Below are 24246 nucleotides of genomic sequence, written 5' to 3'. Positions count from 1 at the left end.
AAAATATAATGTAAAACCTGTTATTTGATTTGTAAGAAAAAGAAAGTATGTTTTGCCGTTTCAACGAATGAAAAATGTACGAGGAGCTGCACCAATCAGATTTAGGCTCAACTGTTTTTAATAAACTCGTCCCTTTTTCCAGATTAGCAGATTATAGTTGGTGCATTTTTAAATCAACTTTGCTGGGGGCAAATTTGGAGCCTTTCTTTTAACCGACTTTGCTAGGGGTAAAAGTTGAGCCCTGGTATAGTACAGCAAAGTAGTTTACATGAGTCCCTGGTTACTGCAGTATGCACCTTTTCACATGATAGTACACATGGGAAACTGTGTGGTAATGACTTTGATCATGGTTCAGAACTCAACAGCATGATCCAGTTGACATGCATGATGGTAATTGGAATATACATAACACTTTGATGGCGATTTATAATGAAAGACAGAGATAAAAAGACTAAATCGCATCTGACGTCAGGGCAAAGGCACGCCGTGATTGGTTGCCACCCTGCGCAGTACAGCATTTTATGTCTAGTTGTCAGAATTTTATAAGCAAATTAGTCTTTTATCTCTGTCTTTCATTATACCTCTGCAGGTCTTGACTATACTTACCCGTCAGTTTCATGATCTATGCGTAGTTTATACTCCATAGTAAAGTTTGCTCTAATACCAGTATATATTGACTCCTTAAATTCACACCACATAGTCATCAAGTTCGATTGAAGCATTCTACCGTAGGTATTTCAGGAGGTACTGAGGAACAATAGTCACAAGATAATATAAATTTTATAAGTCACCAATGCCATGCCATTTGTAAGAACAAACAGGTAGATGAATTGAAATAATAAAGCCAAACAAAACTGCATTTACACAACATTGCTCTAAATAAAATCAAGATAATATGATACCATAGCTAGATCTTCGGCAAAAAATGGGTTTCATTAGGCTTGGACTTCATAAACTCAAGCAAATTTGTCCATGAAATCACTTGGAGATGACCAAAAGTAGTGGTCAAATTCTCCCTCCCCCCTTTGTTTTCAGCATCATGTATGAGAATCGTTGTAAATGGAATTTGTGTTAAACATGACTTATTTGTTACATCAAACCATACACACTATTATCCTGTGATTATATTTTGTTTAAGCTTTCTAGAAATTGCACTGCCTACACAACAACTATTTTGTTTGCTAAAATCGCAATTCCAAATGTTTTTATTAAGTTTCTTCTGTATTCACTGCTTTTATCAGAGGTGTAAATGAGGCAACGATCCACTCCCTGAAAACATGCGAGCCAAAGGCGATTTAAAATGTTTTTAAAAACATTTTCGGAATTTTTTTTTCTTTGGCCACATTTCCAGAATTCCAGGAATTTCCGTAAGACTTACACCTCTGTTTTACCTTAAGCTTAAAGGTTTATCACCTACGTACCTCCAACGTAAACATTGATAATGCCACTCAGGTAAGATTTAGATGGGTCTTCGCTATGCTCATCAAACATACAGTAAAATCTATGATTCCCGACCTCCGTAAAATTCCAGAGATGAATAGATACAGACTCGTTATCAACAATTTCATACTGGTCGAGAGGAAGCGGCATATTTTCATTATTTACCCACTCATACCACAGAATGTTTGAGGAATTGAGTTCGTGATTGCGGATCTCATGAAGACGACACGTGAGAGTCAAATTGGTGCCTTTTTCTATGATTGGGCCCGTATGACCTTGATCGATGTCAACTGTATGCAAAAAAAGGTGAGAGAAACGGAAAGGGGAAAAAACAAAATGAAAGTTAGATGGTTTATTTTTGCACAGGTCTTACATACACATTCATAAAAATCTACCAGTTTATATGCACCGTATTTGATCAATTAGCACCACAGGCTCTTTAGCTCTTTAATTTAAGTTCACACCTGTACATGTACCTCGCAGTCAGTTTTGAAAAGAGTAGGGCACCTGTTAACCCCAGACTGACAAATTCATCACACTCCTACTTGTACTTGTGTATTCGTATGTGCTGATGAACTGAAACCTATAAATACTAAAAGAACATTCAGCTTGTTTAAACTGAGCAACTCGCATTACAGCGCTTTCACATTCACCTGATCCGTTTCTGCTGGGGCCGTTACCACGTATTCCTCGCATCACCCCAAATTCACTCGAATTCACCCGCAACCGTTCGCTCAGTAGAAACACATGGATTGATGTGTTTGCTCAGTAGAAACACATGGATTGACGTGACCCACATGAAATGACATTCAAGTCAAAGAAAAGCCCATGTTTATGATTCAAGTTGTTCACAGGGGAGCACTAATAAGCTCAGGTGTGCTAATTGGCTCAAATATGGTGCATATAATTATGATGAAAGGTTTCTCTTTCCTATGGATTTTCTTGTACTTCAAGGTGTGACCCAATAAAATGACAACCTCATTCCCCACAAAATGTATTTTTCTATGGGCAACTGTGACAGACACATAGATTTCCTGTTAGAATCCAAATTTCCAAATAATTTATCTCAAAATGTGGAATAAGAATGTTTGGGTGATGGGCCTTAATGTGAGGTAGGAAAAACCATTCTACCGTTAGAATCGGACTACCCACCTGCAACTTTTTAAATACAGACATAAATAACGAACTAAGAAAAATCCACATTTGGTGATTTATTTTTGCCATTAAAAAGATGCCAAATAAATATGCCTTTTCGGTACTTTATTTCCGCACAAAACCGTTTACTCACCTTCAGTGCTCATGTACTTATGTTGGCAACTTTTATTCTTGCAATACGTTATTAAAACGCATTTTTGTTAGCTCTATTTTTTCAGCATATTTTATTAAACAAATTTCAAACTTTTACAACTTTACAACTGGCATGCAGGTTAGCATTAGTTATCAGTCACTATGGACCACAATAGCCTCATTCCAATAGCATAGTTCAATAATCTCAATTAAACATCCATAGTGCGAAATTTGACCTCAAGTTTCAGAATATGAGTTTTTGTACCTAAATTTGTAAGGTCATTCAATGAGTGTACAGATGTATTGGGATTAAAGAACTGTGCCCCAGATAGATGAGCATGTTGTGGATCCTAGTGTATCAATCTATTATTAGACTAGAGGCAGGGTGCTTGTGATATCATACATGCAAAATATGCTATTACTTGATGCTTTCACGTTATCACATGCCATGCAGTGTGTTTGAATTGATGCTAAATTTACATTTAATAATCACATGCAATCATCAGGCTATGTAACTAGAAAGCAGTTACTTTTTTTAAAACAAAAATGATAAAGAACTTAAAATCAAAACGGAAAATAGAAGGAAACTGAATGCCTACAAGTATGAAGAAGCTGCAGGGTGAAGATAGTTGAATTACCGCAATGACGACAAATGTCAAAATTAATACATATATATATATGCGATCTTATTTGGGTCACTAGTCACGATTCTATTCCTTTGAAGGGGTTCGTCGTCTAGATCTGAGAAAGAGAATGTAAGCTCATACGTGCTTGGATTATATTATATTATTAAAGGATGATTTCACTGGTAGATAAATGTTCCTGTTATAAGCTTAACACGCAGGCTAATAGTAAAATGGCTATAACTATTTCCATAGCAACCGTAAAGACCCATCATTACATCATCGGGACTGGTGGTTCATTATCTACTAATAGGATATAATGGGTTTCTGTAGAGTGAGCGAAGCAGATTTAACTTAAGTATTGAAAACAGGTCGGATGGGCAATTATTACGATGCCGAATGCATTTAGCCAATTTGTTGATAAAGGATGGATATTTTATAGCTTTCATCCATAGTTCTACCTCCAGTACATCATAGGCCAAGCAATATAATTATCAACTGAAAAACATTTTTTTTGATCAGATGATGTTTTACGAGTTTTAGTTCAGATAATTGAGTCATTATATTAATGAATGTGGAGCCTTAAAGCATTTAGAAATTGGAAGTCATATATTTTTCCTCCGACGCTGATGCAGGATCCCGCTTAGTTGGAGTAATCCACCAGAACCAGAACCAAAACCAGATCCAGTACATGTACTCCCCATTCCAGAAAAATACAGCACTATTTTTTTGGATGAAACATCTCAATCCTAATCATTCATAATCATTTAGTACTAACTGAAGATAACAGAAAAATTCACTATTTTACTAATTTCTTGAAAAAAGAGCCCAAAACATGCATTTTTGGCATGCTTTCTGACAATCTAGTCAAAAAAATCAAAGACTTGGAACAAGTCTAAGCATATAAAATCCTGATTATGTGCCAAAATTTTGCTCTAATTTGCACTTTCTTGTGTTACTTCAATTAAATGATTGGTTATTAGAATGAAACATGTATTTTCTACAAATTAGAATGCATAAATTGAAATTAGACTTAGTACAAGTCTTTAGACTAGATTTTTACAACATGTGAAAAACACCCTAAAAATGCATGTTTTGGTCCTTAATAAAAAAATTTGACAAAATAGTGAAATTGACCTTTTAAGTTAGAACTAAGTGAATAAATTAGGATTGAGCTGTGTTTCATTTTGCAGAAGTTGATATTATTTTATTAATCCTGAAAAATTAGTGCTGTATTTTTCTGGTATAGGGAGTAGGTCTGTTCCAATGCCTATCAATACAAATATAGGTCTAGAAATAACCATCATTTAGGTCAAGTTAGTACATGAATATTTTGTTTACACCATATGCCTATGTTTACACACAATCGATTCGGAAACAGGTGTCTCGTCAGAGCCATTAGTTGTCAAAACATTACGTTTATTTGTATCCTGTCCAGCTGCAGCCTTTTCTAACAAAAATCAAATTGTAATTCAACAGAGATGGGATCTCTCAACAGGTCTATGAGCACCTTGTATCACAGCTCTTTTATTCCTCTCTATTTTTTATGTGTGTTTTACACCATCAAATGGATCATTTCTACTGCTGGGAAACCGGCAAGTAACCATACAATCCCTGTGTATTTAGTGGAGAGACCGGAAATATGAAAAAAAAAAAAAACATTTTTGAGGCCTACATGTTGAGCATTTGGATCACAAGCACTCTATTGTAGCTATCAAAGTAAAGTGACTTCTGGTGTCACCCACTGACTAAATCGTCTTATGTACTGCGCCACTGCACATCGCACACTAAACACCACCTCAAAAGGTAGTTGACAGTGCTGTTACCCTGCTTCACCCTTCACTGTTTCTACTGTCCTCGCTTTACCCACCATTACCCGCCAACACTTTGCTCAGTAGAAACATGTTGCTACTCTCTAATACAGACAGCAAAATAATTAAGGTACCAGCTATTTCCACCCCTGTATATCCTAAACAAAGACAGATACATCATAACTAGAATCAGCAATATAGCTGCATCAGATTTAAGACCTCATTGTTTGAAATCAGTCAAGAAAGGATGCAAAATGCAAAGAAACATGTAAACATCTTAAAATAGGACAATTACCCCCCTTAAAGGGGGGTAACCCTATTGGTTTTGGATATGGATTGTCTTTAAAATTACATAATAATATCAAATATCGCCCCCTTTATGCTGCTTTGTGAAAAACCAGAGCATTTTCGGCGTAAATGTGAATAAATAGCCAAATTTGCAATCCAATACCTTGGTATACGTGAATTGCATTCTGGGTAGGCAAGCAACAACAACCATTTCCGTTCAGTATGATTTAATTTAATGCTGACATGCTGTACAATCAATGCCCGGCCCGTATTGAACGAAAAATATTTGTTTTTTTCGTACCGTTTCAGAAAAAAAGGAAACAAAATATATTTCCCCTTGCAATATGTACATTTCAAATGAATATAAAAAAGTTTGGGTTAAAATGGAGAGGAAAAAAAACCATCCCGACACGGATTTTGAACCGTTACTCGGGTTGAAACATGAAGCGCGCTAACCGACTGAGCTAATCGCCCGCTCCCTCCATCGTGGAAATTTTATAATTAAATACGGCACACCGTCTAGACGCGTCTCCTCAGCAGTTAGTGTGGTTCGCTTTTTTCACAGAATGTGTATGACGCGAAACCAAAGTAGCTGTTGCGGTGACTGATATTTCGTTCATAATTCTCTCCCAGAAATCCAAAGTATTTACCATTGTTTACAAACTGGTATACCTGTAAAAGCCGCTGTGTTTCATGATTTCTCCGAAATACATCGACTTGGAGCGCCAAATTTCAGGATAGTAATGAGAAAAATAGTATCTATTATGTGATACCAAAACCTCATCAACAATGAAAAAAATCGGGGGGATGATGCTGTCGATCGGGTTACGGACCTTTAATGAATGACCATTGTTCCAAAACAGCTGATCGTATGCCAAATTTGGTTATATGCATTCTAAGCAGAATTTATTTCTGCCCATTATGACCCCTCATTTGTTGCTAATGGTCCCAATATTGATGCTGCATCATACATTATTTTGAATGAATGTACAGCTGTAACCCAAGATTAGAAGTTGCAGTAAAATCACATTGTATTAAGTATCCATGGAGAGAAATGTTTTTGTTTGTGAACTTGGAGGAGGTCAACACATGTGATATTAAAATCAATAAAAAATGTCATTATTTACATGAGTGGTCATTGTTTACTTAATCCCATATTGACAAGTTCAATGTTTTCTGGGACCAAGGTCACTCCTGAGAAGTGGAAGACCAAGGGATACATCTGTTGGTATCACCTCCCAATCACAAAATTTTAAATCGACAATCTTAGAATTTTTGTGTTGGGACACGTGGTCAATTTTACTCCTTGTTTCCATCCCCAGTCACGTAAATGTTGATGGACGTTTTTCAAACAATGTTCTACGTGTAGCTTCAACCCTCCTGTAAGCTATATCCCTCCCCTTCCCCCACCAATCAATGTTGCAGACTCCAACACGGAGCCTGATGATAAGACCCCGATCAACATTGTTACGGGGGAAGGGGGATCGATTTTGGTTCATGGTCCTAAACTGTCCCAAGACTAAATTCTATGATTGTAGCTGTACCACAGAAAGGACAACTTGCAATTGCAGGCCATTTAGGACCTTGTTGGTCAGAAAAAATATTGAAATCTTCATGTTCCAATTTGACATTACATGAATAAAGATCACTGATGTGAATAATGGCAATTATTATTGATTTACGTCTTGATCCTCTCCAAATGCATGAAACCATCTATGATGAAAGAAAAGAAAAATACAATGCGAGCTGAATAGATTTCCTTCAATGGATACTGAATACAAGGCAATAGAATTTTACTGCAACTTTCAAATCTTGGGCGACACTCATTCAAATGTATGCTGCAGCATCAATATTGGAACCATTGCAACAAATCAGGCATCTTAATGCGCAGAAATCAATCCTGTTTCAAATGCATATCCCAAATTTGTTAAAGGGGGAGTAAGTACATACAGTGTTCTCGAACAAGAGAACTAGCGCTGTGCTTTCCAATGATTACAACATTAAAATTGCAACTTTTGATTTTGTTCCTTCCTTGAGTTTTCGATCGTTGTTTCTTTAATTCTCAACCAATTTCAACAAATGAGGGCTCAAAAAGACAACTAGCACTGTGCTTTCCAATGATAACAACATTAAATATCGCAACTTTTGATCATTGTTTCTTTAATTCTCAACCAATTTCAACAAATGAGGGCTAAAATCAGATAATTGACCGATGCTTTTAATTTTGACATAATTTGTCTTTGTGAAAAATATACAGGGGTGAACATACATGTTACTGGTACCTTAATTCTTCTGCTGTTAGGTATTACCACATCCCCGGACCACATCTCCCTAACTGTCTATTATCTTTGACATTTCAAAAAGGACTTGATACAACTGAAAACCTCTTTTTTATCTTGACAACACAAAACTCTTGTTTGATGAAAAATCTATGAACACAAAATCTGCTGGTAAATCTATGAGCTTTGTTGCTATGTTGACTTCATTTCCATCTTAACCCTAAAACAAAAGTTCTCTTGTTCTATTTTCAACTTTATCAACATCCTGACATGACAACACTTCAAAGAAATTTTCTTCTTCGGATATCCCATCCTTCCTAACTAAAATATGTGACAGTTTCACAACCATCAAAACAGATTTTGCATAAAATTTGATGGTTTAGTGTGTAGGGGTGTGCTTGTGAACAACGGGGAAATGAGGACACACACAACAATGGACGCACATAAACCGTGGACATCTATGGTTATTAGACAGTGTTTCTAGATGTAAAATGCCAAAAGAAAGGGTAGGGTTACAGGTAGTGACTGCAGTTGCCAGTAAACATGGTAAAGGGAGAGTCAGTCCGTACTTGGATCATTAGATCATTAAATCACTTATCCGGTTAATGCTTGGCCCCATCATGACAGGTGCATAATGGCCGGACAAGTGAGGTTGGACTGAGGGGGCGTGTGTAGGAGGGGATGTGGGGGGGGGGAGGGGGTGTGTGTGTAATCTGATAGTATTGGATGGATTAAAAGACCATTTACCTTTCATAAAATTTTTAAACAAATAACAGGATATGGCTTTTGCATGACCCACAATACTACTACTAGTAAGTAGTATTTGTTCTTTGAATAAAAAGGCAGCGGATACTACATATACTACAGACCTGGCCTTCAGAGAACAATTCAATGGTCCGCTTTTAACTTCACAAGGGCACACCGGACGGACGATATTCTCATTAATGTTTACTAGCCTAGCTTTCAACCGGGGATGACACTAAAGCTTTTGACAAACAGGATGACAACAGCCTGCATTAGGTCTATTTATCTTGAAAGTCAAGCGTGAAACAGGATGATTAAAAAGTTGTTTGCTTGCGTTCTGCTCGTCTGCCTATCCAGGCGGTGCACATTTTATACTCCCTGTTCAGCTTCCTTACTTCTCTCCTCTCTCAAAATGGAAACTAAAATCCTGCTGGGATGAACTATAAATAGTAATATCATTTTACATAATTAAACAGATGTGTAACGCAGATCATGTAGATAATTCCATGGAAACACTAATATCATTCTCTTAATTTTTTTTTAACAACCCTAAAATAACACAACTTATTTGCAACTAAAAGGATTTGTAATGCAACAAGCTTCCACGCAACTGTGCTGATGACGTGGTTAAAGAGTTACGTAGTTGATGAGACAAGACAACTAACCGCTACATTACATAAACAGATTGTCAAACTTTGGACTTTGCTCTATTGTATCCTCAGCGCAACAACAAATTCCTACAACTTCAAGGCTCTGTATTTGATTTGATTTTTGCTATAAAATCTAATTCATATTCAGGAATGACAACATTTTATTTATTCAATCAACATGATGATTCAAACGCACTGTAGTACTTTCCTTCCCCTTGCTGATGTACTCCGACTCTGAATTATTAAAACACACTAGAAATATTTAGCATTTTTTTCGTTTCAAGATGTCTGTGGTTTTTGGCCAGCAGCCCTTAGGTCACGACAGCATCCTTTTAAGCGTATCAGCGGAATAACACGCCCCTGCCGAGGCGACATCTTGATACCTACTGACATGATACTATATGCCTTCAACGTGTACATGTACTTTCTAGACAACAGCACTACAGGTTTACAAGAAATTACAATTTGTTTTCACCACTGGATCCTTATAAATACAGATGGTATTATGGGAATAGTAGAAAGGGTCAACAGAGGTCATCCTACCAATCACCATGGTTACGCTCTGCCAGTAGAAAGTGAACTTTCAGTTTGTCTTTTGGAGTTTGTTCAACAAGGTAGCAGCACAAGTACATGTACCTTTCCTTTCATAACTCTAAAATAAATGTGCATATTTGGAAAGTTTTAAAAAGTGACAACCCCTCTAAAAAGCTTATATTATAAGTATTTCTTTGAGTATAGTTATCATACCGTATTTCGTCGAATAGTCGCCCCCCTCAAATAAACGCCCACCACACTTCTTTTAACCAAGATGTTCACAAAATTCCTATATTTCAATGCTATCTTGTGTAGTAAGCTTACCAAGTTGCTCACATGGTCGCGAGTAGCAGCAATAAATGGCGAAAATCTGCATCCGACAAAAGTCAGTGTCAAAAGGTCATAGTTCGTCATTTTAGCGTAACTTTTAAGCTTACCTAATGATTTTAACGGGAATTTTCGTGCTAAAAATGACCTCTAATAAACGCCCCTTGGGAAAATGTAACGCCCCCGGGGGCGTTTATTCGGCGAAATACGGTATATTACGAGACACTGCTGGCTGGTTTGATTTCTGGACCTTTTTCTCATTTTTACCCCTCATCTAAAATGCAAAGGGGAATGATATCTATGACTTTTGTAGAATTGTAGCCATAAGTCATACTTGATATTTGAGCTTAAATCCGGGGCTAAAATTTGAGATTACACTTAGTATTTACGTTTGGAAAACATCCCCATTTTAAGTAAAACTTGCTTTTTGTAAAAGGTTCTGAGATACAACTTGTATCAGGACTTTGAACAGGTACCAGGAGACCCATTCTATTAATCAAATAAAGGTTATTTTCTATCAGGAAGCGTTGGCAATATAAATGGATGTAGTAAAATAGAATGTTATTTCCCATCCTGAACATGTCAAATCTTGTTTATCCCTTCATTGACATCTGGGAGTTGGAGTTAACACCTAAAATCAGCTAATAATTGCCTTTGTCCAAGAAATCACAGGTGAAAGCACAAGACCTCTGACCCAAACCCAGGGACTGATTTCAAGCTCAGCCCAGATGGAGTGCAAAGATAAGCGCTTGTTTTGAAGGCAAACTCTGTTAGCTGACCCGCTCATAGTTCATCTAAACCAAGTCTAAAGCATATGGCAGTGAAATGCAGTCATAAACATAATACAGGTGTCAGCGATAGATAAGAACATCCAATGTTTACCTAACGACCCTGGTATCATCATTGCAAACAATTCTATTTTAAGAAGTCTCGTTTCTGAAGTCTGTATTTACATAAATAATGATACCATCACATGATGAAGCGGCATTGAACCATGTACCTCACTATGGCCTCATCTCAATGGCATAGTTCAGTAACTTCAATTAAACAATCATTGTGCAAAATTTTGACCTCAAGTGGCAGAATATGAGTTTTTGTACCCAAATTTTTGAAAGGTCATTCAATGAATTTACAAATGTATTGGGGTTAAAGAACTGTGCCCTGATAGATGAGCATGTTGTGGATCCTAGTACAGGGGTGTGAGTGACCTCTATTGAAAAAAGAGGAACTTTGTTCAAAAAAGAGGAAAAGCACTGAAATATGCTCAAAATGGGCTGAAAATGAAAGAAAAAGCTAAAATTTTGCCTTAAAGAAATTTCCAAAAAAGAGGAATTCTGCTTAAAAGAGACGATTTCACACCTCTACTAGTGCCTTGCATGTGCATATGCAAGGTTAAACTTTGCATGTCCCTTGTTTTTTCCGTATCTCATCTTGTCATTTTGCTGATGGCACTGACTGGGATTTTTATAAATTCAATAGTATCATGATAGCACTCAATACAATTCCGATGAAGTAGTAACATGATCGTTAGCATAGTAGCTGTAATTTGGTTAGTTTAGGGTTCTATGGGGTTCAAGTCGAATTAAATCGGGTAATGGCCTGACAGGCAAATATGGTCATGGAGGTCTCTCACACACAAAGATCTTTATGTTCCTTATTTTCCCACTGTTTATGCAGCTCTAATGTAATAACTAAACCCCTAAGTTATTTATCCAATTCCGATGTAAATTTACTCACTTTTGTATTTTCTGAATACAATTTCATGCTTTCAACTCCCTGCATTACTATATGGTACCCAAATGCCCTAAAACAGGGATTTGCATGTTGTTATAGACACCCCTTTCTTATGAAAGGTGCCCTTTTTATCAGAAATTTCAAATTTATTAACAAATTTCTTAATGGAAAGTCAACATTGTCTAGAAACTTTTGGGATAACAATTACTTCGAGTTAGCATTGCCCTTCCTCAGGAAAGAAAGAGAAGTTGTGTGGATCTTACATCTGGTAATGTTATTGGTTGGTTCATACTTTTTCATTGTGACAGATAGTGCCAATGTTCTTCTCAAGTTCAGTTAAAAATCATACCCTTTAATGGACATTATAATCACCTGCAGAACCTTTCCTAGGGCAATGCATGACATCACAGACCAATAGAGGGTTGGTGATAACACTATGCATCTGTAAAGGGTTACAACAGGGCAGGGTTATGGTGTGAAAAGAGAGACACCTGATATGTTCTGTTCTCTGTTCCTGAGGACATTACATCAAAGACCTTCAAAATCACACAAAAGCTTCCAAATCACCCTCCAGAATTACATTTATAAAATGCACTCACCATCAGGGCTCACCATACACTGTGATCCGCACCATGCTCATCTATCAGGGCACAGTTCTTAAACCCCTATGCATTAGTACATTCATTGAATGACCTTTGAAAATTTGAGTACAGAAACTCATACTCTGCAACTTGAGGTCAAAATTTGTACTTTGATTGTTTCATTGAGGTTATTGAACTATGCCATTGGGATGAGCCCATTGTGGTCCATTATAGTTCTCCTTGTCATGGTCAAGCAAAAATATAGTTTTTTTTTTCATGCTTCATTGCTTAGGTAAATTAGGTGTAAAACAAGTCAGGTCCTAACCATGGACCTCATTATTCATTCTATCTTCACACACACCCACATCTTTTTTGTTCAAGCAGGTGACAACGGGGGTGACAATGTGTGAATATAACCTTTGTTGTCACCAACGCATCTTGTCACCAACGCATCCTCAGGACGCCTCTGCTCTGGGAGAGACCGTCCATGTCCTAGCTTGTAACATATCAATGTATTTATTCTGAATTTTTGAAATTTAATATAGCAAAAATTAAATTTAATACAGCTAGCTTAAAAGTTGTTGGAATAAGTTTTCGAGTTTTTAACTGAATGTTCAACTTCAAATAATCTGATATGGCAGTGAGCTTAAAATGAAAAGGGTCTTGTTCTGGTTTGCAGCTAGTATTTTATTATACAATGCATCAAAAGGTTTTCCCAACATATACCCCCTTTCTCCAAATACCCCCTATTACGGTGAATTTGCGGTCAGCGCTCTCACTCAAAAATTACCTTTTCCAAGATATTTAGAATGACCATGGTTTACCCACTACCGACCATCAGCTTTGAGTGTCCGGGAAGCTACTAGGACATAGGGGATTTGACCACAGCACAGATCTGTGATATGACATAGGGGACTTGATTCCATCTATGTATTCAGTTTCTGCCCTGACAAGTCCAGGGTACAGTCTACATGCAATGTATAATAAACTCACTCTTTCAGCAGATGCAACTATCATTTCAACATCACCCCAGAATTTCAATGGAATTCCCACCTGCAAATCCCAAACTCATCTCCAAATTAAATCCATTAATACCTGCCTATACTCACACTGAATATACTCTGCTCTATTAATTGATTCCCTATAAATGGAACCAGGAACATCAGGTACCATTAATACACCTATACTGACAGCCATGGAACCCACCATACATTCATTTTGGAGACCTGCTAAATAGCATTTCATGGAAACACTCCTTTGACAGCCAGACTAGCAGAACTAATAGGGGGAACTGAGGTCACTGTCATTTACAGACATTTTAGGGGGGATTTTGCAATTTGTCACAGGCGGTGTGATTTGGTGTGTCCTCAATCAACCTTTCTCGATAATCCTCTAGGCTGCTTGCCCTATCTAGTAATATCCATCCAGCAGACTGGCTTCAAAAATAGGACTAATTTGTCTACACCTAATTTGCATAGTAAATTCTGATGTCACTTTCTGCACAGAACATGTTAAGGGTAGACAAGGTATTGTTGGTCGAAGCAACCTAAAAATCGATTTTCATTATCTAGATCAATATATTATTGAAAAATAACACCTTGATGTTTTGAAAAGTTCATTCTACAAATCGTATACTTTGCAAACTTGCTTAATTTATTGTTGTTAATGAGTTATGTACGTTTTACAAAAGTGTTGTTGTTTCAGCCCTCTTTACAACGTAACTCAAGAACCGCAGCACCTATAAAAGTATATATGTGATATTTTAATTCTTCTACACATTCGCTATGAATTGAGCAATGCAGTTTTTGTCAAAGCTCACTACCATTCGTAAGATGCTGTGAACTACCAAATCACAACAGTTTAAAATAATCAGTAACCTTAAGGGGTACTACACCCATTGATTTTTTTTGCATTTTTTGCATTTTGTGAAGAAATTACAAAAAAAATTGGACAAAGTGGTATGCAAAATGAAGGGGCAAATCTTCTCGTTTTATTGGTGGCATCGGTATCAATGTAGCTTGCATGCTTTTGAAGATAGAAGCCAAAAGGAGGTACATCACTGATGATTTAAATTCACTTCATTTTGGAAAGCTTACTATCAACGGATTTCGTTAAAATTTTGGATATGTGTTGCTAACACATTAGGGAAATAATGTTGATATGTAAAATGGGAATAAGTGGTCCCTGATTTCTTTTATGACTTCATGAACTTGATGCTCCACAACTATAAAAAAACGAACCTGTTAAAATGCTTCTATTTTCAATGTCGAGCTATATTTTGTATTTTGAACTTGCGACACTATGTCACTGAAACTTAATTAAGCCATAGGTAACAGGTTACCACAACCACACTACAGCAATGTTGAAAAAGATTGTATTTTTTGTCACCTATACCACCATATTAGGTAGTTTTCCGTAAGCTTCATTTTTGAGATTTTGGTAACTATTTTATATTTATTTGCCCAATCCAACTCAACTAGGCAATCTAAATTGTACTCACCATTTACATCCCAAGGTATTTTAGTATATCCACCTCACACATTTCCATTATATATCCAGTAACAGACAAAATATCAAAATTGATGCCTCATTATGACATGCATGATATCCACAGACTATCACATGTATTCAAAATGGATGCCTGAATTTGACCTGAACCAATTGACCTATAACCTGACCTTTGATGACCTTATAGCCTTTTTTAATCTCTTTTCCTAACAACATATTATAGAAGATACATACATGGTGTAGTATTGAATTGTCTATGTGGAAGAGATTAGGGGGGGATTTAATTTATTCCGTGTTATAATCAGTGAGTACATTTCTATAGATAGTATAACAAAGGATTTAATGTATTCTATTCATGTATTCTACTTGGACATGTTCAATAGAATATATTATGGTTTGTTATGAAACACACATCTCAGTTACCAGGATACAGTAAACAAAAATATATAGGGCTAAAATGATTTTCTAAAATTGTTTAAAACCACTTTGTATGTAGAGATATTTTATAAGTTCAGTACATGAGATGATGAACATATTTATATACTTCATAAATTTGCAACAAAAAAAAGAAGATGGGTACTGATGAAAATCAGGGTATTAAATCGCCTTAAAGGCTCTGCCAGATGACAAATGCCCACGGTATTGAATTAAAACTGCACAAATGTCCAAACACTGACGCTTAATAATTAAACCTGCATCTTAACAAACCAATTGAAAATAATGGATACTAAATGAAAATTTTGACTGCAGATTTTGCGTAATTTAAATCATATTCCTTCGCGTCTTCCCGATTGGTCTTTTATATTCAATGATTCTCATCCCAACTGTAATAATAAATAGTTGAACCAAATCACATAATATTCATATAAACCACAAGTACTGATGAATCACCCACTGATCATCCCTGCAACGTACTTGGGTTTTAGCATTTAATATTTTCATATTAATTCATTAGTGCTAATATTCAATTTTAAAATCTCATTTCCTAATTTCATATATGATACTGATCAATTCAAGATATTGGATTTATATTTGTCGGTAGCCATAATCCCCTTTTGATTTTGTTTATGTTGTATATTGTTTTATTATCACTATATTTGGGCAAAACGTACTAGAATTATAAAACATCACTCCTGGAATAAACATACTGCTCTATAAACTACCATTCCAATACACCAACACCACCCCATCTCCAAAGGCTCGAAAATAGATTAAAATGCAAAATATGCTGAATGGCCAATGGCAGTCAGTCCAAGTTCTTTGTACGCAGGGTGCCCTTACCAGTCGGGCCGAGAGGTTGTAAGAGGTCAGTGTTCTAACCAACAACTACAGCTTATTATGCTCCATTATGCAGAAACTGGAACATGCCCTTGTTTCAAACAATATTTCTTTACTATAACATTAAGAGCGGCATGAAATGCTTGAAGGAAACAAACTATAGGTAATATAGCATGTTCACCCTTACAAGGCCCTGTGACATTTACATGAAGTATGGTTAGGTATATATCTTTGTGCGAGATCACTTTTCATGTTATAGTGAATGGACTGTGCCGCTACTGTAATACCGGAGGCATGAAGTATATGAGGCATCAGCGTAATATTTCCTGGAAAGCTGTTTCAATGGAAATCTTTTCAGTGTGCACAGAGAGGTCATAACGTTGCTATACAGTGGAAAGGGCTCAATTTACACTTATAGAGTGGCAGACAGAAATGGTTTCCTTGAAGTTAAGGAGCACACAACTTTAAAATGGTTGAAACAATTTGTTAGCTTTTCCTGTTTTGGTAATTGCTTCAATAACAATCAAGTAATGATATTTCACACACAAAAAAGAATTAATGAAGAGAAATATTCAAAGTGAGTTTCTTCAAATAACGTGTACCACCAGTTATTGCATTGAGTCATGTGATATTATTGTAAGTGACTTCGGCAAATGATAATAACCATGTCTTCCACGTACACGCCCTAGGAAAAGCTACAGCAGGGGACGAGAGAAGCAAAGAAGATAATCACTAACAAAATTGCATGCTACACTTTCATTTGAAAAGCAATATTGTCTAATATTATCAAATCTATAGGCCTAACATTTCTGTGGTTAAACAGCGCTAAGATACCATCTGCTCACAGACTCTACGATACAACCAAATCAAACTTCTTATTACTTCCTCTGTGGATCCGCTTACAAAATAATTTTATTAATTTATCAAAACTGTCATATTTTGACTATACGCAAATTGCGATGTTCCAATCACGTTCATAGTTCGAAATCAATATCTAATATCCTCTATATCAAAAAAAAAAACATTTTTTTTAAAAAGCCTGGCAGGATTTACATCAAATATGAGTGGGTTATAAAATACACATTTGATTAAATTTGTGACCTGCAAAACAAAATAAAAACTTGCACAGTTGGATTACAATGCAGTCTTTACAAAAACATACGGGATAATATCATCATCTCCGCAATTTAATTTGATCTAGTGTACATATTCGAAGCACTAAAATCAACATTTTAATCAATATCGTGACTGTTTTCTTTCTCTGCTTCAGCCAATACATATGTAATAAATCCACTGAAAATTGTGATGTATTCTGTGAAAAGGCCTCTAGACAGGCAAATTGCTCCATCTCTATCTGTCAAACTACTTCCAAAGTACAAACGCTTGCGCATCGCCCTGAGAAATGTTTGTTGATTAGTGTATGTAACACGAGTTTGATTGAATGATTATAAATGTTAAACCTGTTATATTGATGATCACAGCGCAAGTTAAACATGGGTACAGGTACATTTCCCAGTACATTTACATCACACTGAGAGGCCTCAGACAAGAAAAGAGGAAAATTACAAAAATAACTGAAAACAGCGTAAAATCTGGGTAAAAACAACCAAATATGGGCTGAAAATAAAAGAAAACACCTAAATTTTAGCAATAAAAATAGCTGAAATCATCTAAAAAGTTGAACTCTCAAACCCCTGCACACTGATAAAATTGACATCATCCTGGATAATTTTATACCAAAATTACTCAATCAATTCTGTTTTTTATCATCTTTCCGACAATCCCCAAATTGTTAATTATCAATGCCTCATTTATTTTCTTCTAAACATAGAGCTCAAAACAACATTAATTATTTATGCCTATTGATTAACTGATCAATCTACAAAATTGACGAGTGGGAGGTGATGGCAAACATCCCAACTATCTATCTAACATAAGCCGCCCTTTCTTCCCTTCCCAATCATTACAGTTGACAGGAGGATGAGGATATCGGCTCTTCCTGTTGAAATCCATACACCCCCTGTGGAAAACATGACCTTAATCTCCCACACAGGGGGTGCAGATTTCTATTGGCATCATCCATTCAGGTAACCCCATTTGAAATTCACACTCCCTGTGTGGGAGATTAAGAACATGTATTCCATAGGGGTTGTGTTGATTTCAATTGGAACAGCCCAATGCAGCAATTCAGTCCATGTTAGAAAATAACTATTAACCGATCAATAATTGGAGCTTTACTTGGAAATGGAAAACGGAGAAAGAGAGCACAAAAAAAATCTTCCTAATCGGGTCAATATGGTTTGTCCATACTAGTGCTAGGTTGAATCAATAAAGCTAGAACTGACCCGAGTTTTACCTTAAGGCTAGGTGGAGAGCTGATACAATTATCTTCACAGATTTACAAAATCAGATTAATTAAAGTGAGTGAAAATGTAAGGGTTCATAAGAAAAGTGCCCTGCTTTTGTGCTATAACTATTAACAGTGGTGTAACACAAAGGCACGTGTCTAAATCCTGAAAATTGCCGAGCGATTGATAGCGGCATCAAACATCTGCAGGGAGGAGCTTATTCTGGGAAAGGGTAAATCCAGAAAAGTTACATCACTGCTATCCATTAAGACCCTTGAAACTCAATTTCCTGTTTCCCATCATTTTTTTCCCCGGCACAGAATGAGACAACTTTTTCATTATTCATTATTTTGTCAATTTCCATTTCTCACAAAAATTAACCCCTTTGGTGCCACCCATACATGTACATATGCTAGCAAAATGAATAGGGGATCACCGAAGACTTAATTGTTTATTCCCTGCTTCTGAAATGATTTTGCAACCCGTTTTCTCTTCTAAGAACACTAGAATATTTAGAAAATTTTAGAAAAAATATTCAAAAGTATAATTTCACCAAATAATGATTTCAATTTTTTTTCTTCGGATTCTTAGTCAAAAATGCGGGCGATATTTCATAACGTGTGCGGGTGACAGGAAATCAAGTTTCAAGGCCCTAATACCACAACAGTTTAGTCTTGTGTCCGCTGAAGACTTTTCCAGTGCCCTAGCCTGTTTAACATATTTTTTACAAGTCATATAATTATAATAATTTCACTTGGAGGTTGTAAACCATTTTTAGGTACAATCATACATTTTGTAATTAATAATAATTAAAATCAAATTTAATTCCAATGTCAACTGGTCATCATTTTTGAACTGCATTAATGGAGTTGTATTTAATAATGTTGTATTTCTAATACATATTTTTGGAAAGTAACAATTGTAATGATTTTGTATTGTAAGATGGCATCAAAATATTGATTACTGAGATTTGACAGGAATCATTGATTTCTTGTTTACCACCTATTCCTTTTCTGCCGGTTTAAACCACTGACCCCTCAGGATTGGAGCACCTTGCCCGTGATAACAAGTGACCTGTGGTGACCAGACCGGCTAGCCTTTTTGTGCATATTCACTGCCGTAATGCACGTTAGTAGCCATTGGTTACTGGTTCAAGCCTAGGCTCATACATCTGTTCCGAATTTTGATATGCCATAGGCTTTGTGTTGTGATCATTTCGATCAATGGATCGTAACAAAGAAAGTGCGAGCCAGTTGACCTAGCAATGGTCATGTTCTAATATGCACTACGACAGCAAATATATGCTCAGATTATTGCGCAATTGCACCACTTGAGATGCTTAAATTCGCAGTCGCTTTTTGCTGTGGTATAATTATTTTGTTGTGCTGTAATGTTTTGTAGCATTTTCAGGCGGTTAGCGTTAAAGAATATTATCTACCAAGTATAAACACCCACTAATTGATGCTAATCCTCACAGTTAATCTCAAGCAAAGTGAAATCCAATTCTGACTTTTCACTAAGGCGGTGAAAGCTTTACGACGTAACTTAGCAAAATAATTTTCATTTTGGCATATATCTTCAATTTCATTTATTTCCAAAAGCTCCCACTTTCCATTTAATATTTGATTGATTAATCCATCCATCACTCTTCTTTAAGTTAGGCGTGCAGCCTAACTTATTTCTTTCTTGCCATTTCTTTCTTTAAGTTAGGCGGGCAGCCTAACTTATTTCTTTCTTGCCATTTCTTTCTTTCCTCTTCTTCTTCTTTCTCACAATTTGCTACTACTTCCACATCCTTGATCGGATTTCGACCAAACTCAGTCACAAGCAGTATTGGGTAGCTGGCTACAAAAGTTATGGATTTGTTTAATGTCCGAGGTCATCCAGGGTCACAGGGGTCAAAAAGGTCATTTTAACCGAAAATGCTCCGATTTAGCTGAAATTTAAATGCAATGATCCTTATGACATTCTAAACATGTTTAAAACATTTTAAAATTTATTTAAGGTCATTAAGGGGTCATAAAGGGGTCAAAGGTCAAGTTTTTCAAAATGCTCCAATTGAGCTGAAATTTAAATGCAATGATCCTTATGACATTCTTAACATTTAAGAAATATTTTAAGATTCATTGAAGGTCATTAAGGGGCAATAAAGGGGTCAAAGGTCAAGTTTTCAAAATGCTTCAATTGAGCTGAAATTTAAATGCAATGATCCTTTTGACATTCTTAACATGTTTTAAATATTTTAAAATTCATTTAAGGCCATTAAGGGGGTCATACAGAGGTCAAAGGTCAAGTTTTCAAAATGCCAGCTCTCCGCGATCAAGGTATATTAAAACGGCAATACATGAAGCAGTCATATTCAAATCAATACTATATCCACCACAGTATTGCTGCCTAATCAGATCATCACAGTCATCCGCCTAACTTACCTCGTGCCCTTGCAAAGGGCACAGTTGCTCTCTTTAAGTTCTTTAACTTATTTCTTTCTTTGCATTTCTTTAAGTTAGGCGTGCAGCCTAACTTATTTCTTTCTTAAGTTAGGCGGGCAGCCTAACTTATTTCTTTCTTTGCATTTCTTTCTTTCTTTCTTTCTTCTTTCTTCTCACAATTTGCTTCTTCTGCCACATCCTTGATCGGATTTTTACCAAACTCAGTCACAAGCAGTATTGGGTTGATGGCTACAAATGTTATGGGTTTTTATAATGTCGAAGGTCATCCAGGGTCACAGAGGTCAAAAAAGGTAATTTAATCAAAAAATGCTCCAATTGAGCTGAAATTTGAATACAATGATGCTTATGACTTTCTAAACATGTTTAAGATATTTTGATATTCATTTAAGGTCATTAAGGGGCCATAAAGGGGTCAAAGGTCAAGTTTTTCAAAATGCTCCAATTGAGCTGAAATTTAAATGCAATGATCCTTATCACATTCTAAACATTTTAAAAATATTTTAAAATTCAATTAAGGTCATTAAGGGGTCATAAAGGGGTTAAAGGTCAAGTTTTTCAAAATGCTCCAATTGAGCTGAAATTTATATGCAATGATCATTATCTTATCCAGCACAGTATTGCTGCTTCAGATCGTCACAATCACCCGCCTAACTTACCTCGTGCCCTTGCAAAGGGCACAGTTGCTCTAGTTAAGTTAGGCGTGCAGCCTAACTTATTTTTTTTTTCTTGCCATTTCTTTCTTTCCTCTTCTTCTTCTTTCTCACAATTTGCTACTACTCCCACATCCTTGATCGGATTTCGACCAAACTCAGTCACAAGCAGTATTGGGTAGCTGGCTACAAAAGTTATGGATTTGTTTAACGTCCGAGGTCATCCAAGGGTCACAGGGTCAAATAAGGTCATTTTAACCGAAAATGCTACGCTTGAGCTGAAATTTAAATGCAATGATCCTTATGACATTCTAACCATATTTAAAACATGTTAAAATTTATTTAAGGTCATTAAGGGGCCATATTAAAGGGGTCAAAGGTCAAGTTTTTCAAAATGCTCCAATTGAGCTGAAATTTAAATGCAATGATCCTTATGACATTCTAAACATTTAAAAAAAAATTTAAGATTCATTTAATGTCATTAAGGGGTCATAAAGGGGTCAAAGGTCAAGTTTTAAAATGCTCCAATTGAGCTGAAATTTATATGCAATGATCCTTATGACATTCTAAACATTTTAAAAATATTTTAAGATTTATATAAGGTCATTCAGGGGTCATGAAGGGGTCAAAGGTCAAGTTTTCCAAAATGCCCTGATTGAGCTGAAATTTAAATGCAATTAGCCTTATGACATTCTAAACATGTTGAAAATATTTTAAAATTCATTTCAGGTCATTAAGGGGCAATAAAGGGGTCAAAGGTCAAGTTTTCAAAATGCTTCAATTGAGCTGAAATTTAAATGCAATGATCCTTATGACATTCTTAACATGTTTTAAATATTTTGAAATGCATTTAAGGTCATTAAGGGGTCAAAGGTCAAGTTTTCAAAATACCAGCTTTCCACGATCAAGGTATATTAAAATGGCAATTAATGAAACAGTCTTATTAAAATTAATACTATCCAGCACAGTAGGCCTATTGCTGCTTTATCAGATCGTCACAATCATCCGCCTAACTTACCTCGTGCCCTTGCAAAGGGCACAGTTGCTCTAGTTTCTTTCTTTCTTTCTTTCTCACAATTGACTACTAGTGCTACATCCGTGATCGGATGTGGACCAAACGCATAGCCAAGCCGTATTGGGTAAGTGGCTACAAAAGTCTTAAAATGTTTTAATATCGGAGGTCATCCAGGGGGTCACAGGGGTCAAAATTGTCATTTTTGCCTCATATGTGCCGCACCCCCCATTATAATTAGGGGCAAAACATGGAGACATCTAGTCTAGTGTTTTGATAAACAAGAGATAACCACAGGCAATGGTTCTGCTGTGTGTGCTTCAAAAGCGTGTAAAATTTCGTCTGGATTCGCTTCTATTGCCAGGTGGTGAGTGCCGTGCATGCTCTAAATGCAGTAAATTTCCATCGTCAACCGTGTGGAAAATGTCATACGGCCGGGCGGTTTCACAAGTTGCCGGCTCTATCATACCAGTCGCTGCCTGGCTATTGCAGCTGCAATCCATACATCAAAACGTGTAAATTTTGGCTATTCCAACTGCAATCCATACACCCTTCATGCAAGACATGTCGGGAATCGTCCACACAGGGAGTGAATATTACAAACGGAGTCACCCATTGAGGTAGGCCCATTCGAAATTCACATGCCCTGTGTGGGTGATTAAGATAATGTCTTCCGGAGAGGTTGTATGAATTTCAACTGGAACAGCCCAGTTGGGGTGTATGAAACCCCAAGTGGGCGATTCACACGAAACAAACTGAGGTATGTTCAGATGCCAATTTTGTTACATATCTTGAGTGTAACTTGTGATGTGATGCCTGTATGCTAGATATAAACAGCTACATCATTTCCACTGATGGCTATAGGGTGTGGGTGTGTGTGTGTGTGTGTGTGGGGGGGTGATATCTTGGCTAAAACTGCATCACGCCTTCCCATGATGCATTTATGAAAATCAATAATCCCACTATATAGTTTCTACAGATGACTTAATAATGGTGAATAAGGGGTGAGGGGTAAGTAAAATGTTGAAATATGACCGCATTAAACCACAAAGGTCATGTGAGGTCAAAGGTCAGGTCAAATTTGAAGTTGCTCCAATTAGGCTGTAAGTCGGGGAAAATGATCCCTGACACTTGGGGAGTATGAAACCGCAAAGGTCATGCGAGGTCAAAGGTCAGGTCAAATTACAAGTTGCTCCGATTGGGCTGTAACTCGGGGAAAATGATCCCTGACACTTGGGGAGTATAAAACCACAAAGGTCAAGTGAGGTCAAAGGTCAGGTCACGTTTGAAGTTGCTCCAATTAGGCTGTAAGTCGGGGAAAATGATCCCTGACACTTGGGGAGTATAAAACCACAAAGGTCATGTGAGGTCAAAGGTCAGGTCAAATTTAAAGTTGCTCCAATTGGGCTGTAAGTCGGGAAAATGATCCCTGACACTTGGGGAGTATGAAACCGCAAAGGTCATGTGAGGTCAAAGGTCAGGTCAAATTACAAGTTGCTCGATTGGGCTATAACTGGGAAAATGATCCCTGACACTTTGGGAGTATGAAACCGCAAAGGTCAAGTGAGGTCAAAGGTCAGGTCAAATTTGAAGTTGCTCCAATTAGGCTGTAAGTCGGGGAAAATGATCCCTGACACTTTGGGAGTATAAAACCAAAGGTCATGTGAGGTCAAAGGTCAGGTCAAATTTAAAGTTGCTCCGA

General features: G+C 36.6%; 1 protein-coding gene across 1 annotated transcript in view; it reads right to left on the bottom strand.

The window, feature by feature from the left end:
- Positions 1-24246, bottom strand: part of LOC140152337 (uncharacterized) — an 85303-nt gene that overhangs the window by 23500 nt on the left and 37557 nt on the right. The window contains 2 exon segments of the mRNA XM_072174641.1: positions 607-747; positions 1422-1730. Coding sequence (XP_072030742.1) covers positions 607-722 — 116 coding nt within the window. The 5' untranslated portion in view covers positions 723-747; positions 1422-1730.

This window comes from Amphiura filiformis, chromosome 5 (genome assembly GCF_039555335.1).
Source record: "Amphiura filiformis chromosome 5, Afil_fr2py, whole genome shotgun sequence".
NCBI classification, from domain to species: domain Eukaryota; kingdom Metazoa; phylum Echinodermata; class Ophiuroidea; order Amphilepidida; family Amphiuridae; genus Amphiura; species Amphiura filiformis.
This window is presented reverse-complemented; position numbering and strand designations above follow the sequence as displayed.